The sequence below is a fragment of the Misgurnus anguillicaudatus genome, chromosome 21 (assembly GCF_027580225.2).
Source record: "Misgurnus anguillicaudatus chromosome 21, ASM2758022v2, whole genome shotgun sequence".
Lineage (NCBI taxonomy): Eukaryota > Metazoa > Chordata > Actinopteri > Cypriniformes > Cobitidae > Misgurnus > Misgurnus anguillicaudatus.
The window spans coordinates 19103805-19118502 of record NC_073357.2 but is presented as its reverse complement, the minus strand read 5'-3'; the positions used below and the strand labels follow the sequence as shown (position 1 = coordinate 19118502).

Here is a 14698-nt window from a genome sequence, read left to right as displayed (position 1 = left end):
AGGACCCTGGTATATGGTGCGATCAATGCCATGGTAACATTAAAATAGCACGGTATTGTCATCTTATACTCTCAAAGTACTTTATGTAAGTGTTTCCAGTTAAATTATGTTATGTTAAACGTGTTAAATTTGTTGTTAACATAGCAAATGTAAAATACCGCCTGGCGTAGCAGCAGTGTGAGTGTAAGCAAATGCAACAGCATGCATGCGTTCATTCCTTACGGCTGAAGAATGATGATAGCGTTTCTAAAGAACGGAAGTGAACCGACCATTTTGAAACCCCGCACCGCTTAGGTAAGATGGTAGATTTTTCCCTCTCTCTTTATGTTTATGTCTAAAAGAATTCATTCAATCATTCTGTATGATCAAACACTTACGGTTGTCATTGAAACGTGTGACATAGCTGAATCTGCGATTTGATTTGTAGAGAAGCGCATGAGGGATTAGGGTGCGGGACACCCTAAAAAGCTTTACGAAATGAATCATTACGAAATGTAATTTCTGCTGGAAAGCTTTGAAATAAAATCTAAAATGCATGTGGAAGAAAACCTGTGAGAATATTTTGAACCGTTGTAATGCTTAAGCGATATTACTCGCCGCAGAGACTGAGTGTTGTGTAAACATCTGGTGTGATAAATGTAACATTTAGAGTGAAATTTGCTCGACACGGGTTACTCACGTTGCTGACTACAGACAACGAGGCAAACGCTGCGAGTCGGCGTTTTTTATATATCCATAAACCCGAGTGGTCGTTTACACAAACAGATGTGAATTTTAAGATTTGGCAGGGTTGAAGAACATATGTATCGATTAATGCGATCTGTTTACGTCTGTTCTCTGCACCGTAACATTGAGGAAGTGAACGTGTTTACTTTGCGCGTGCACTGCGTCACCAGATTTCTGTGGCTTTATGAATGTTTGATCGATATTTTCCTTGATAAACAACATCGAACAATGTTTATTTTAGCGTGGTCGTGATATGAATACATAATGTGCGTCAGCGATTCATTTCGCTATATTTATTTTCGAGGTGTTTGGGAAATAAACACAAATGTGTTACTTGTAACGTTAGTTCAGCTCAAGAGTTTTTCTTTTATATTAGTCTTGGTAAAACGACATTCATTCAATAATTTTGTTTTATACCTGAGGGAAATTTCCCATGTAGTTAAAGTGTAGTAACTGTGCTTTCTGGCTTACTAAACTATAGTGTTATACTTGTTTCCCTTACGAAAATTAACCATGTCTTTTTTGTGGTAAAAGTGTACCCATGGTTTTTTGGTGTATTGATTACTGTGAGCAAAACCATGGCTTTACTACAGTAACCATGGTGTAACTATGATTATTAAAAATCATGGATTACAAAACCATGGTTATTTTGTGGTAACCATAGTTTTACCACAGTAACCATGATTTTTTTGGTTTTAACTGTAGTAAAACCATGGTTAATTTTGTAAAGGGAAACAATGGTTACTATATTGAGTAAATTGTGGTAACTGTGGTTTTAGTACTAATACCATTTAAACTGTAGTAAAATCATGGTTAATTTTGTAAGACCCTTATGAAAATTATTCATGTTTTTGGCGTATTGATTACCATTGGCAAAACCATTGTTTAACTTCAATAATCGTGATTATTTTGTGGTAAGCATGGTTTAACTATAGTAACTATGTTTTTTGTTTTAACTGTAGTAAAACCATGCTTAATTCCTTAAGGGGCGATGCCCACCCTCATTACAACATTAGTATGATAATCATTCAGTATCATGGTAGTGTCATGGATACTAATGTTCATATCTCAAAATTTTGTCTCTTTCTTGTTTTAATAAGCCCTGGCCACTTTTCAAATTCTTCTTCCTCCTTATATATCATTGATTAAACATTGTTTTCCTTTTTTCCAGCACAATGGATAAGGGCCATACAGTTAAACTCTTTGTAGGGAACTTGGCCCTGGACACCACGCAAGAAGAACTGTCAGCCATTTTTGAAGCGTATGGCCAGGTGGTTAGCTGCAGTGTCTTGAGACAGTTCGCTTTCGTACACCTACAAGGGGAGGGTGCAGCCGAGCGTGCCATCCGGGAACTCAATGGCAGAGAGTTTAAAGGTCGAAACCTTGTGGTCGAGGAGTCTCGAGGACGGCCGCTCCACTCGACAAAGGTGTTTGTGGGTAATCTAAGTAGTATGTGCACCACAGAGGACCTCCAGGAGCTGTTTCAGACCTTTGGGAAAGTTCTGGAGTGTGATAAAGTGAAAGGTAAGAGATTGAAATAGTAGTTGTAAATAATGAAAGAATCTGCGATATGTCCTAAAGGGTTAGTTCACCCCAAAATGATCATTTAATCATAAAAAACTTACCCCTGTGTCGTCCTAAACCACCTAGTGCAATTGTCTGCAGAACACATTTTAGATATTTAACCGGGAGGCTTGTGACTGTCCCATTGACTTCAATTACTTTCACAATCTGTTTTCCAGAAAAGAATGAAAGACACCAGCAAAAAGGTCCATGTTCCATCAGTCGTTCAAAAAATGATATTGTGAATCGACAAGAACACTTTTGTGCGCAAAGAAACAAAACAAACAATTTTCAAGGTTCCCACGGGTTCTTGAAATCCTTGAAAGTTTGGGAATCTGGGGGAAAAATCAAGACCCTGGGAAGTTTTTAAAAATATACATACATAGATACAGGTCTCGAGTTACGTATGTAACTGTTGTTCCCTGAGAAGGGAATGAGACGCTGCGTCTCCCTTGCCATACTTCCTGCGTCCCTGTAACGCCGTCTTTGGCAATATTTCAGATAGCAATATACTTCCTGGTTCCCGCGTCACCCTGTCTTTGTCGTTAAGCCTCACCATTGGTTGAATTTGATATACACATTCAGATTCATTTACCCTTGGAGGTGTCCCCAAAGTGTCACCGCAGTGACACAGCACGAGTTCCCTCAAAGGGAAGTGTAACAATGTATCTTAAAAGGTAACATGACATAACCTCACTCCTACTTGAAATGTGTCCTCACATTTAGTCTTTGAATTTGGGGGTATTGGACCTGAAAAGTCCTTGAAAGATCCTTGAATTTGAAGTTAACTATGGTGTGGGAACCCTGTTTTATTCAACAATTTCTTCTCCCCGTTGGTTTTTCAGAGCGCGTTCGCGAAAAGACTATGGCGCATGCTGCTGATATCAGGCACAAAACACACTGCCATTTATACGGGCTGTTTAAGTGTTGTTTACAATGTTTGCATAACACGTTACGCTTTTAATTTTTTTGGGGGGAAAAGCATTGGCAACTATGTGAGCAGGTGACTTCAGCAGCATGCGCCGTAGGTAAGTTGTGAACGTGCTTTCAACAACCAACAAGGAGAAAAAATTGTTTAATAAAATCGTTTGTTTTCTTTTCTTGTCACTTTATAATATTATTATTGAATGAATGATGGAACATGGACCTTTTTGGCGATGCTTTTTATTCTTTTCTTGGAAACAAATTTTGAAAGTAACTGAGGTCAATGGGGCAGTCACAAGCCTCCCGATTTTCATCAGAAATATCTAAAAATGTGTTTTGAAGATAATCGGAGAACTTAGTGGTTTAGAACGACACATGGGTAAGTGATTTATGATAAAATTATCATTTTGGGGTGAACTATCCCTTTAACAGATGCACATAGAATCCTTCATAAACTCATTACTTCTGCTAGCTAAGCATAACAGCGCGCCTGTCATCCTATCCAGGTTATGCCTTTGTACACATGGAGAACAAAGAAGATGCACTGCAGGCCATCGAGGCATTGCATGGGACCTCTTTCAAAGGCCGACCGCTGTCTGTGGAGCTCTCGAAAGTTCAGCCAAGTAAGCAGGCCCCCACTGGTAAGATCCCATGCGTAAGCTGTGGCAAACAAGGTCACTATGCAGGTGAATGCCCAGCTGGAAAGCCCACCCTTGAGCAGTATCAAAGCCAAGCAGCTGTGCTAGCTGCTGCCGCCGCTGCGGCTGCCGGTCTACCGCTGCAGGTTCAGCAGAGTGTCCACAATTCCGTATACAACACCTCAACATTTGACCCCACTTACGCTGCACTAACTGGACTTACAGCCGCTGGCGCAAGGGCTGAAGGAGGGACAGCAGTGGCACCAGCCGTGTACGGAGCTCTAGCCAGTCAAGTGTATGGAACGGTTGCCAACCAGCTGTACGGCGGGACAGTTGCGAATCAAGCACTCAACAACAGCGCTGCTGCCGCCGCCGCGCAGGTATATGGCTCGGTTAACCCGACATTCTACGGGCAGATGGCTGCAGCTGCTGCCGCCGCGTACGGCCCGCAGTTTTACACGTCTGCAGTAGGTAATCCAGTGTTCCTAACTGCAGCGCCAGGCATGGAGGTACCGGCAGGTGCCGCTGTTAACCAAGCCTATACGGTAGCACCAGCCCTCTACAGTGCAAGCCCAGGTTACGGAGCTCTGGGAGCAGCTGATTCAGCAGCTATCTTCGAAGCAGCAAGGGCACACTACTTTGCACAAGGTCAGCAGGTGCTTGCCGAGCAGCAGCAGCAGCAGGCTAGCTCGAAGTCAGGAGAGAGGGACCGGAGTCCACTAAGAAGATCAGCCCCTCTATTGCCAGACCCTGTTATGAAACCATTTATGTACCAGAGGGCAAAACGCAGAGCCTTGTTGCCTACGCCTTCGGGACGCGAAGAAGCTGCCGCGCAGGAGGAAGATGCCCTAGCTAGATAACTTTTACTAGCCATTCGTGAAATTATGCATGCATTTTCAATATATTGGTCACTTTGATACTGATATACTGTTTGGGTGATCTGTTTTCGTGTGTCTGTGTGCAAATGTGTCTTTGTTTCTCTCTTCCTGTTTAATGGTGTGTATGCATGTCTGTTTGATTTCTTTCACTCTTTCCTTGTCTGTGTGAATGTGTGCATGTGTGTTTCTCTCCTCCATTTCTCTCAGATATTACGCTGAATACTACCAGCAGTACCAGCAGCTGCAGCAGTACCCACATTACCAGTATGCCTATCCATCTCACAACCACCTCGCAGCAATGCCCACACTCTCCACCCTGCCCGGTGTGTCCGCTCAGCAGATGGCAACCCTCGACTCCCTCAGGCCAGTGCTGCCCGCCGCCCCCGTGCCTGCCGCTGCCGCCATCGCCATGGCAACACCCCGCGTGTATGAGCCTCCGCCGATTCCGCCGTCGCACAAGGAGCCCCTTCTCCGCCGCCCCGAACTTGCCCTACACACCCCTGAAACACCCTTCCGATAGTGTGCTCCACATCCTCTCTGCCTCTCCTTTCCTTGTGCTGAGTGTGTGTGTGTGTGTGTCAGAAAGAAACCACAAGTCTATGTTTATGATGTGTGTGTGTGTGTGCGTGTTTGTGAGTATGGGTTTAGGATGGTGGGCATGTTGGTTTTAACTATAGACTGGAATCTCTAACCTTGGTTCTGATCACACACCCAGTGTAGTCAGGGCTGAAAAAGGGAAACTGCATGCTATCATTCCTGCACACTTAACCAAGGTAACACATTAATGCTCTGTTTAAAGAAATGTCTCTCTGACCTTAAAGGAATAGTTCAGCTAATATTGAACATGTTATCATACTCGTGTTGATCTTAACTTTCATTTTTGATAGAATGCTTAAACATTGTTTCCCAAACAAGGAAAGTGTATGGTGATTTATACTGGCAAACTCCTAAATGGACACAAAATAAGTATAGCGCACAAGTCATATGGACAACTTTATGGTATTTTTATACTGCCTTTTTGCAATTTTAAATCACCATTATCTTTCCTTGATTGATAGACATTTCTCTGTGAAACACAAAATGAGATTTTAGTCATATTAAAGAATATTATGTGGGGTCAAAAGTACTTAAGGTGCGTAAATGAGTTTCATTTGGCTGAACTTTTCCTTAAATTGCCAGTTAGTTTTAATGGGTAGATCTGGCATTAGCCATGCCGATTTTTAACTTTTATATTCATAAGTGTTTGTAGTCAATGAATGATACTGTACTTGATATTTTTAAATGTTGCTTGAAATAGTTAACCAGTTTACGTATTCATTTAGTTTTCGATACATTTCAAAAACATTTCAATAAGTTGAATGTACGTTTACTTCAAAGGTGTGTGAAGCGTGGGACCAGGGTTGGAAAGTGTTTTACACGTCTGTGTGTGTGTTTCTTGTTTTTCTCGGGAACTGTGGCGTAGCGTGTATGCTTTCCGTTGGTTGTCACGACAGGAACGCACACGTATACACGTGCACAGGGAAGCAACCACGATCCACATGCACATGCATACACATCCCTTACACCCCAAATTGGAGGAAACCTTAGTGTTGACCTTTAACCCCCCTCCCTCCATCCCTGTCCACCCATCCTGAAAGCTGAAAGACACTGTGACTTCTCTCCCCTCCTACGTTAATGTAGCTGCTTCCTTAGACACGGTGATGTACGGGAACCAATCAGAGGAAGGTGTAGCTAGTCAGCTTTCGCTGAAATCGGCCCTCTGGCCTGTCTGTCTTACGGGAACGTTTCTACGTTCACCGACTTAACTGCCATGATGCATTGTAGAATCTGTATTTGTAAGCGTGTTTTATTAATGCTATCATGTTTTTATAAACAACAACTAGGGACTCAAGTATCAATCGAAAAAAATATATATTATCAAACTATTTTTTTTAGTTTTTGTTTACATCCGCAAGAGCGAAAATGTGCATTCTTGCGGCTTTTCGCAAGCATTGTTAATAGCCAAAATAATTTCTTTCTTTTTTCTAGAAAAAAACCTAAAACAGCCAAAATGATGCTTTTTCAGTGGCCTATGATTCTTATGCCTTAGTAGTGAAATGTATTAAAGATTTGCTGTTTTTTAACTGTAGTCTTATAATGTGAAACTGGATTAAGGCTACAGGAAAGTGCTGTATATTCTGTGGTGCTGTGATTTGGGATTAAATGAATTGGGAGAATCCTATCAGTTTCTTTCAGTCTTCCTGCTCATTTCGCTGCTGAAACTCCATAGATGACCCTCACTGCATCTCTCTCCATCTCTGCATCTGCCTCTCATTTAGTAGCAGTATTACATTTACCACGTCCCTGTTCACACCTATGTGCTGAGGATGCCAGTGTGCGAATGTGAATGTTAATCTTAGAAAGCGTTTTGCATCGACGTTCATGTTTGTAGTTTATATTCCGTTAACTGCTGCAAGTGTTCTCGGAAGAGAAGACTTAAAGATCTCTTCGTGATCTTTACTGACTTTAACAAGCCTTCAAATAAAGCGCCCGCCTGAGGAAAAACTCTTTTGCTTGGAGCTTTTAGTATTTTTGCTTTTTGATGTTTCTTAATTGTTTTTCCTTTGTGAAACGACCAGACTCGTATGAATGGGAGCCACGAAAAGAAGCTAAAGGACTAGAGACTGATCCCAATCTCACCCCGTCTCTATGGATGGGGTAAGTCTGTGGGCAACCCCACTCTAAACCCACCCCCCAGCCTCACACCAAAACCCCCTACCTGGGAGCAGCACAATATTCAACCCAGTTTTAATCTTTTAGCCACCCGTTGTCCCCCATGCTGCTTCTGTAACTGGAGTGTGGTACTATGACTATTCTTCCCATGCTTTCATGATCTAAGCAATTCTGCACGCTGTAAAACATGTTTACGTGTGAGTGTCAGGAGACGCCTTGCACTTCTATTATATTAAGTAATGGGGCTGAGAGTGCTAATGTAAATTTAAGACTTCTCCCACTTGTCTTTTTCCTGCTTCTGCTTCTGTGACAGTTACTGTGCATGCTTCCTTTTTGTTTTCTTGTTTGAAACCCAAAACAAACGCTTTCTGATGTTACTATTCCAACTGAACTAGGTCCCTATGGAACTGTGGACACCATTTGCAGTGCTGGTTGGGGGGGGAGAAAGTTAGCATCGTGCAGTGCACAGGAAGCTCTCTATCGCTCTATTCAGGTAAAAGCACTGTGCCTCGTCCCCTTTTAACTGTCGTCCACCCTGATATCGTCTGCGCCTTGATCGTGTATTTGCTTAAATACTTCTCACCACCACCCCACTCCTCCTGTAAATTTGATGATTTCTTATCACCATTGCTAGAGCCTTGTAGGTTTTCTAAACACCACTGTGGGGTGACGGGGTTGCACCTTTTTTGGTTCTGTGGTTAGTGTGTTTGGTGCTCTATTTTTTCTGTTGTTTTAGCCTTCAAGACAATGGGGTGGTAATCAGTCCAAAAAAGTGCTGAATGATTGGGTTTGTTGTGAGTACTGAATGTCGTTGAGTGGATACGCAAAGTTAACAAAGGTTGCCTGATAAAGAAAGCGTGTATAAAGGTGAGTGCTTGTCAGTCAGCTGCTCTTAAGGCTTGGCATATATGGACTTTGCTCAAGCGTTGCTCCGGTATCGCCGACCTCGCCTAGCTCCCCCTCCGTGTGCCTTTTTTATTTTCCCCAGTCTGCTCGCCGTTAACGCCTAGCTCACCGCCGCCCTCGTCGCATCCCAAATGCTAGTTGTTAAGTTTGTCCAGTGTTAACCACTGCCTGAACACATTCCTAAAGCTCTATGTCATTAGACTTAAGACTTCTGTTCACAAGACTCTGTCTGCAGCCCTTATATTTTCAGGGCAGTGCTAATGGCTGTGATACGTTGCTGTGATTGAGCTTCAAACCAGCAATGGATTTTCTTTATAAGCTTATGCTTCTTACTGACAGGCTTAGGCACTGTCACCAAACATAGTTGGGAATAACATACATTAATTACCTGTTGTATAATTGGAATTACTATTCAGAGTTGAAGGAATGTTTTGGGTTTGAGACAGAAAGTTTCTTACAAGCCGTGGTGTTTGGTGGTGTTTATATTAGAGCATTTGCGTTTTGTTCCTTTTAATGTTCTTATTTATTTATATTCACAAAACTTATCAACAAAGCATCGATTAAAATTAAGAAACAAATTATATGAAACGGAATTCGTTTTAAAAAAGCAAACAAAACTTATTAAGTGATGTCTGACCCACTCGATTTCTCCTGTCATATTGGCCTTTAATCCATTACAACGCCCTATAATAAAGCACAACAATACTCAACAATACTTAAATATATTTAAAAAAAAAAATTCTCCATTAGGATCCATGTTAAAATTTAATATAGCTTTTATAATAGTTTATTATCTAATATAACGTTTATAATAGTTGGTGGCACTATGTTTAATATTTTGCAAACCTCCGTTGCAAACTTCCATTTAACTGAATAAAATCACTTTCACTTTGAAAATTCACGTAGTCACGTTAAACGGCAGCTGTTCGTTTTCGACTCCGTCTACGTTTGTCTACACGGCAACGCAACTTCTGAGTTCTCAAACTAAAACAGGGTTTGCAGCGTTTACGAACAACGTATGATGGTTGAAAACGCTCTGGAGAAGTCTGGATGAAAGCCATAAAAATGTGGCAAAAGTAATGCGTTTTAAAATGTAAACATGGCCTCAGAACAATTCTGACATGTCTTTCAGTTAAAAAATTCTTACAGTGAAAGTACACTTGGGCAGTGTAAACACGGCAAATACGCTTGGGTCCACACCAAAACACGTGTGGTGTTGTGTTGCTTGGTAACTATTATGCTCACTCGTTGCTTGAATTATTATTTGTTATCAGTAAACTACCAATAAACAATTGCATTTTTGTACTTGGGTCTTATTGCTTTATTAACCATGTTTATTAACACACCTGATAGTCCCCTCGGAACAAAGCAATCGATGTACAGGTGTGAAAACGCTTTAGTCCCTGACTGAAATGCATTTGTGAGCTATCTTAACTGAAAACCGCTTACTTTAAGACGTATATCAGTATATCAATGTTTTGTCTCAAGATTCCCGTAGTCATATTTTTTCTAAGTCATATTAATAAAAGCCACTTAAATTTCCAAAATTAGAATTAAACTAAAAACTAAACTAAGAATTAAATTAAATATGCAACATTTCAAATATTATTGAATATTGCCTGACCCTGTGTACTGTCATTGTACCTTTTTGTGAAAGACAAATATTGTCACCTTTTTGAAGGAGACTCTGTTTGCATTTAAACTGGCTAAATTTATCAAAAGTAGATAGCACAGATTATCAATTCCTACCTATAAGAGCACGATTAGTTTAAAAAATAAGTTGCCTCAGAAAGATAAGTATGGTTTACCTCACTAGAAGGTGCTGTTGTCCTTGCTTTTACCAGCCACATGATCATCCAAGGTGTTTATGTATGCATGTTGAAGGGAAATCGCTCTCTCTGCAATGCCAACATATGCAAAGACATGTAGCGTCCTCACAAATACTGTAGCACACTAATCTGTCTCTTGCTTGTCTATGAAAGCAAGTACATAGTCTGTTTCACTTGCGTTTGGATATAAAAAGACATTAAAAAAATAAATCTCCCCTCAGACCCTGACCTAAAACCAGATATATGTAATCTGAAGATAGTATCTATCTATGGTAGTTACCATATCAAGGGCACGGAGATCTCTGGCATTGAGATATTTGTGGTTGACAGGTTTCTGTAATGAGAAATGTCTGATTTAATAGATGAGAAACTTTCAGTTTAAAGGGATAGTTCACCTTAAAATGAAAATTCTGTCATCATTTCATCCTCATGTTGTTCTGGACCTGTGTGAATTTCTTTTTTCTGATGAACACAAAAGAAGATATTTTGAGATTATATATCAGATAGTGCCCATTGACTTCCATAGTAGGAAAAAATATTTTGTAAGTATTGTGATAAATGATGAAGAAAATATTTTGTTAAATGATGGTAAGCACACAGTTGACGGTACCCAATAAATTCCATCATATTTTTTATTCCTACTATGGAAGTCAATGGTCACTATCTGCTGTGTGTTTGCCATCATTTCTCGGAGTGTCTTCTTTTGTGTTCATTAGAGGGGGGAAATTCATGCAGGATTGGAACAACATGAGGATGAGTAAATGTTAAGGTGAACTATCCCTTTAAGAGCTGGTTACTGTAATGTCTTAGTAAGTCCTTTGCACTTCCAGTTTAAAATTCCTTGACTCTAGATGGTACACTTTGTATTTCCATGGATACAATAATTCCACTCCCCCCCAACATTTTCCTGACTTTTTTGTACACATTGAACTGCTGGAATTTAACTGTAATATATCAGTTCTATTGTTTTTATCTTCTTTCACTTTTCATTCTTTCCTGTTTTATTTTACTTTACCTTAAAAGTTTGATTATTTTCTTGACATTACCCTACAGGAAGGGACAATTCGTGGACTTTTGAAGGGTAAAGTTAGACGGAACTGATGTATGAAACTGGATTTATTTCTATTGCAGGCGATAGGATACGAGCTGGTTGTAATATTTTTTATCATCTTTTAAAGAATATATGCATGCTTTGTTAATGTGTGTGTATATTGCAAAAAAAATCGTGCAACTGGTAATGTGTACTCTTTTACACCAGCTTCTGCATGAACACTGGCACCGCATGCTTACTTCAATAAACTAGTATCTAATCTGACAGCAAATGCTGTGTTGTGCTCATTTACTTGATTTAAAAATAAACACATATTGTAACATTGCAAACACTGTCTTTAATTGAAAGTAAGTTATTGTTTAACAGATGCTCTTGAACTATAGTTTTAAATACTTGCATTTTATAAAGAAAAAACTTTGTAATAACCTATAAATTGCATTCAGGATGTATCACCACACAAAAAATGGGGTAAATTTTAACCCAGCAATGGGTCAAAAAGTGACAAACCCTTACCCAACCTGTTGGGTTACAATTAAAACAACGTGATCTCATAAGAATATTTGTGTATTTTACATAAAGTGTGGTTGTACATTTACGTTTTAATACACACTGAAATGTACAGTGGCAAAAAAAGTATGTGAACCCCTAGGAATAAACTGGTTTTCTACTGTGATTTGCCATAAAATGTGATCTGATCCTCATCTAGGTCACAACAATAGACAAACACAAGGTACATAAGGTGACAACACACAAATAATTCTAGTTTCTTGTGTCTTTTTTGGGAACCCCCGTTGAACATTCGTAGTGCTGGAGGAAAATGGATTTAACAGCTTGTTGAGCCTCATTTGGCAGCAAATACTCAAGCAAGCGCTTTCAGTAGTTCTGAGTCAGACCTGCGCATCATTCAGAAGCAATTTTTGCTCATTCCCCTTTACAAAATCGCTTTAACTCAGACACATTTGTAGGATGTCTGGTGTGAACCGCTCTCTTGAGGTCATTCCACAGGTTAAGGTCTGGGCTTTGACTAGGCCACTCCAAATGGCGCATTTTGTTTTTCTTAAGCCAGTCTGTAGTGGATTTACTACAATCCTTAAGGTCATTGTCCTGTTGCATCAACTAACTTCTACTGAGCTTCAACTGGTGGACAGCCACCCTGACATTATCCTGTAGGATTTTTTTTACTTAATTCATTTTACCCTCGTTGATGGCAAGTGGTCCATGCCATGAGGCAGCAAAGCAAGCTCAAATCATGATGTTCCCTCCACCATACTTCACTGTTGGGATGATGTTTTGATGTTGGTAAGCTGTGCCTATTTTGTGCCATAACATTTCCCCCCCAAAATTCAACTTTTGTTTCATCAATCCATAAAATATTTTCCCAGTAGCACTGGGGTTTGCCAAGGTGCTCTTTTGCAAACTTCAGGCTCACAGCAATGTTTTTCGGGAGAGCAGCGGCTTCCTCCGTGGTGTACTGTTAGACACCGTGCCTGTCCAAAGACTTGCGTATGGTAGACTCAGGAACAGAGCTGTGTGCACGTTCCAATGATGTCTTCAAGCCTTTAATTGTTACTCGTGGGTTCTTCTTTACTTCATTGAGTATTCTGCATTTTGTCTTAGGAGTCATCTTGATTGTGCACACTTCTAGGAAGGGTAGCTACAGTATTTAACTGTCTCCATTTATAGACAATTTGTCTAAGTGTAGACTGATGGAGGTCTAAACATTTCTAGATGGTTTTGAATCCCTTTTCAGCCTTATGGAGTGCAACATCTCTTGATCAGATATCTTTATAAGAGCATGGTTCAGAAGAGCTGATGCTTCTTAAGGACAGCAATCTTAAAATGTGTAAGTGTCTTAATATCAATCAAAGTTTCACTAAACCACACATTTAAACTAATTTTATGAATTGGACTCCAGTTTGCCAGCTTCTGTCAAAAAAAGCTTTCAATAAAGTAATTAGTCCATGGGCTCACTTGCATTTTCCTCCAGCACGGTGAGTGTTTGGTGGGTGTTTCCAGGAAAGACACAAGAAATAAAATGGTGGTGAAATGGTATCATTACTGTACTTGCCAGTGTTAATTATTGTGTAGCTCTAGATAGGTACTGGGTTTTACCAGATACATGATTGTGGTGTGGGTGGACTGTAACTGGCAAGGGGCACTATTGTACTTACAAATGAATGTAAAAGATAGTATTTAGTACTCACCAATTGTATGTATATGGTAAGTGTGTAGTACTTACAGGCCAGTGTAAGTTAATGAAAATCACTTATAATGTACATATATGATAGCTAATAACAAACAATACTGATGTGCCATTTTGTAGTTAGTATCTTTGTACCCTTTAAACACAAGCATTAAATATTGTATGCATTAACTAGTGGGTACATTCACTAGTACGTCCACAGTAACTGGATGGAAACTGGACTGTAAAATAATGTGTTGCATTTTACACAGTTATTACATAGGTTCTACCACTTAAGATATAGCATAGTATACATATACCACTGTGAGTTATATTAACTAGTTAGACCATAAAATGAGATGCATTGTTGTTATCATTAACTCAATGTTTGTTATTAGTTATCATATATGTACACTATTGGTGCCTGTCATTGACTTGCACTGGCCTTTGGGTGCTGCACACTTGCCATGTATACACAATTTATAAGTACAGAAGTGTTTCTCGTTGGTTACAGTATACATAAATGCAAGTGTGGGTTAATGGCAAGTACTTATAGTGTAAGTACTAAATACTTATATTGTACATTCATTTGTAAGTATAGAAGTGTTTCTTGTTAGTTACAGTATACCTACATAATAAGTATATATCTGGTATTACCCAGTACTTCTGAAGTTACGTAATAACCAAGAATGTACCACTGGTAAGTACAGTAAAGATACCATTTAATTACCGTGTAGATATTCAAAAGTAAGTACCACACATTTGTCTGTAAGTACAACATATTTACAGTATGTACAAGGTAAGTACTGTAAAATAAAGTACTACCTAATGAAATGTTCATGACTTTCATAGAATTACACAATAATAAACAAGACTGAAATCTTAAAATGAATAGCATTTCTGTAATCATTTAACCATTTTGTAATATTTAATTTGTTTGCCATTACACAAAAGGTGTTTTCCCCTATGCAACAATAATTACACCACAACATAAATTCATAAAAGATGTTAATTTTATTCATATGTACATTGCCGTATTTCAGTCGATGTACTTTCGAAATTTAAAAAGTGCGCATTGACAGAGAGAAGCCAGAAGCGGCTGCAGCACATCACCATTTTTTACTACTTTTGGTACTGCTTTTGAAATTTCGCAATAAATGCAAAAAGATATTGTGATTACATCTGTCTTGTCTGTTATTTTTAACAGTACATGATTTTAATAAATTGAATTGGGTAGGTATTAGGACTTAGGTTAAAAAGTGGTAACATAATCGATAAAATGGTTAAAG

General features: G+C 39.4%; 1 protein-coding gene across 1 annotated transcript; it reads left to right on the top strand.

The window, feature by feature from the left end:
* Positions 1-130: 130 nt before the first annotated feature.
* rbm14b (RNA binding motif protein 14b) lies at positions 131-11498 on the top strand. Its single transcript, XM_073859760.1, has 4 exons — positions 131-294; positions 1898-2250; positions 3720-4704; positions 4934-11498. Exons 2-4 carry the CDS (start codon positions 1902-1904, stop codon positions 5247-5249), a joined length of 1650 nt encoding a protein of 549 aa, XP_073715861.1. The 5' UTR covers positions 131-294; positions 1898-1901; the 3' UTR covers positions 5250-11498.
* Positions 11499-14698: the final 3200 nt, after the last annotated feature.

Bases quoted from the DNA above. Each gene is read 5' to 3' on its own strand.
- rbm14b (XM_073859760.1), top strand. From the start codon at position 1,902: ATGGATAAGGGCCATACAGTTAAACTCTTTGTAGGGAACTTGGCCCTG. The intron at 2,251-3,719 runs GTAAGAGATTGA...CATCCTATCCAG, and splicing joins GGAGTGTGATAAAGTGAAAG to GTTATGCCTTTGTACACATG. The intron at 4,705-4,933 runs TAGATAACTTTT...CTCCATTTCTCT, and splicing joins CAGGAGGAAGATGCCCTAGC to CAGATATTACGCTGAATACT.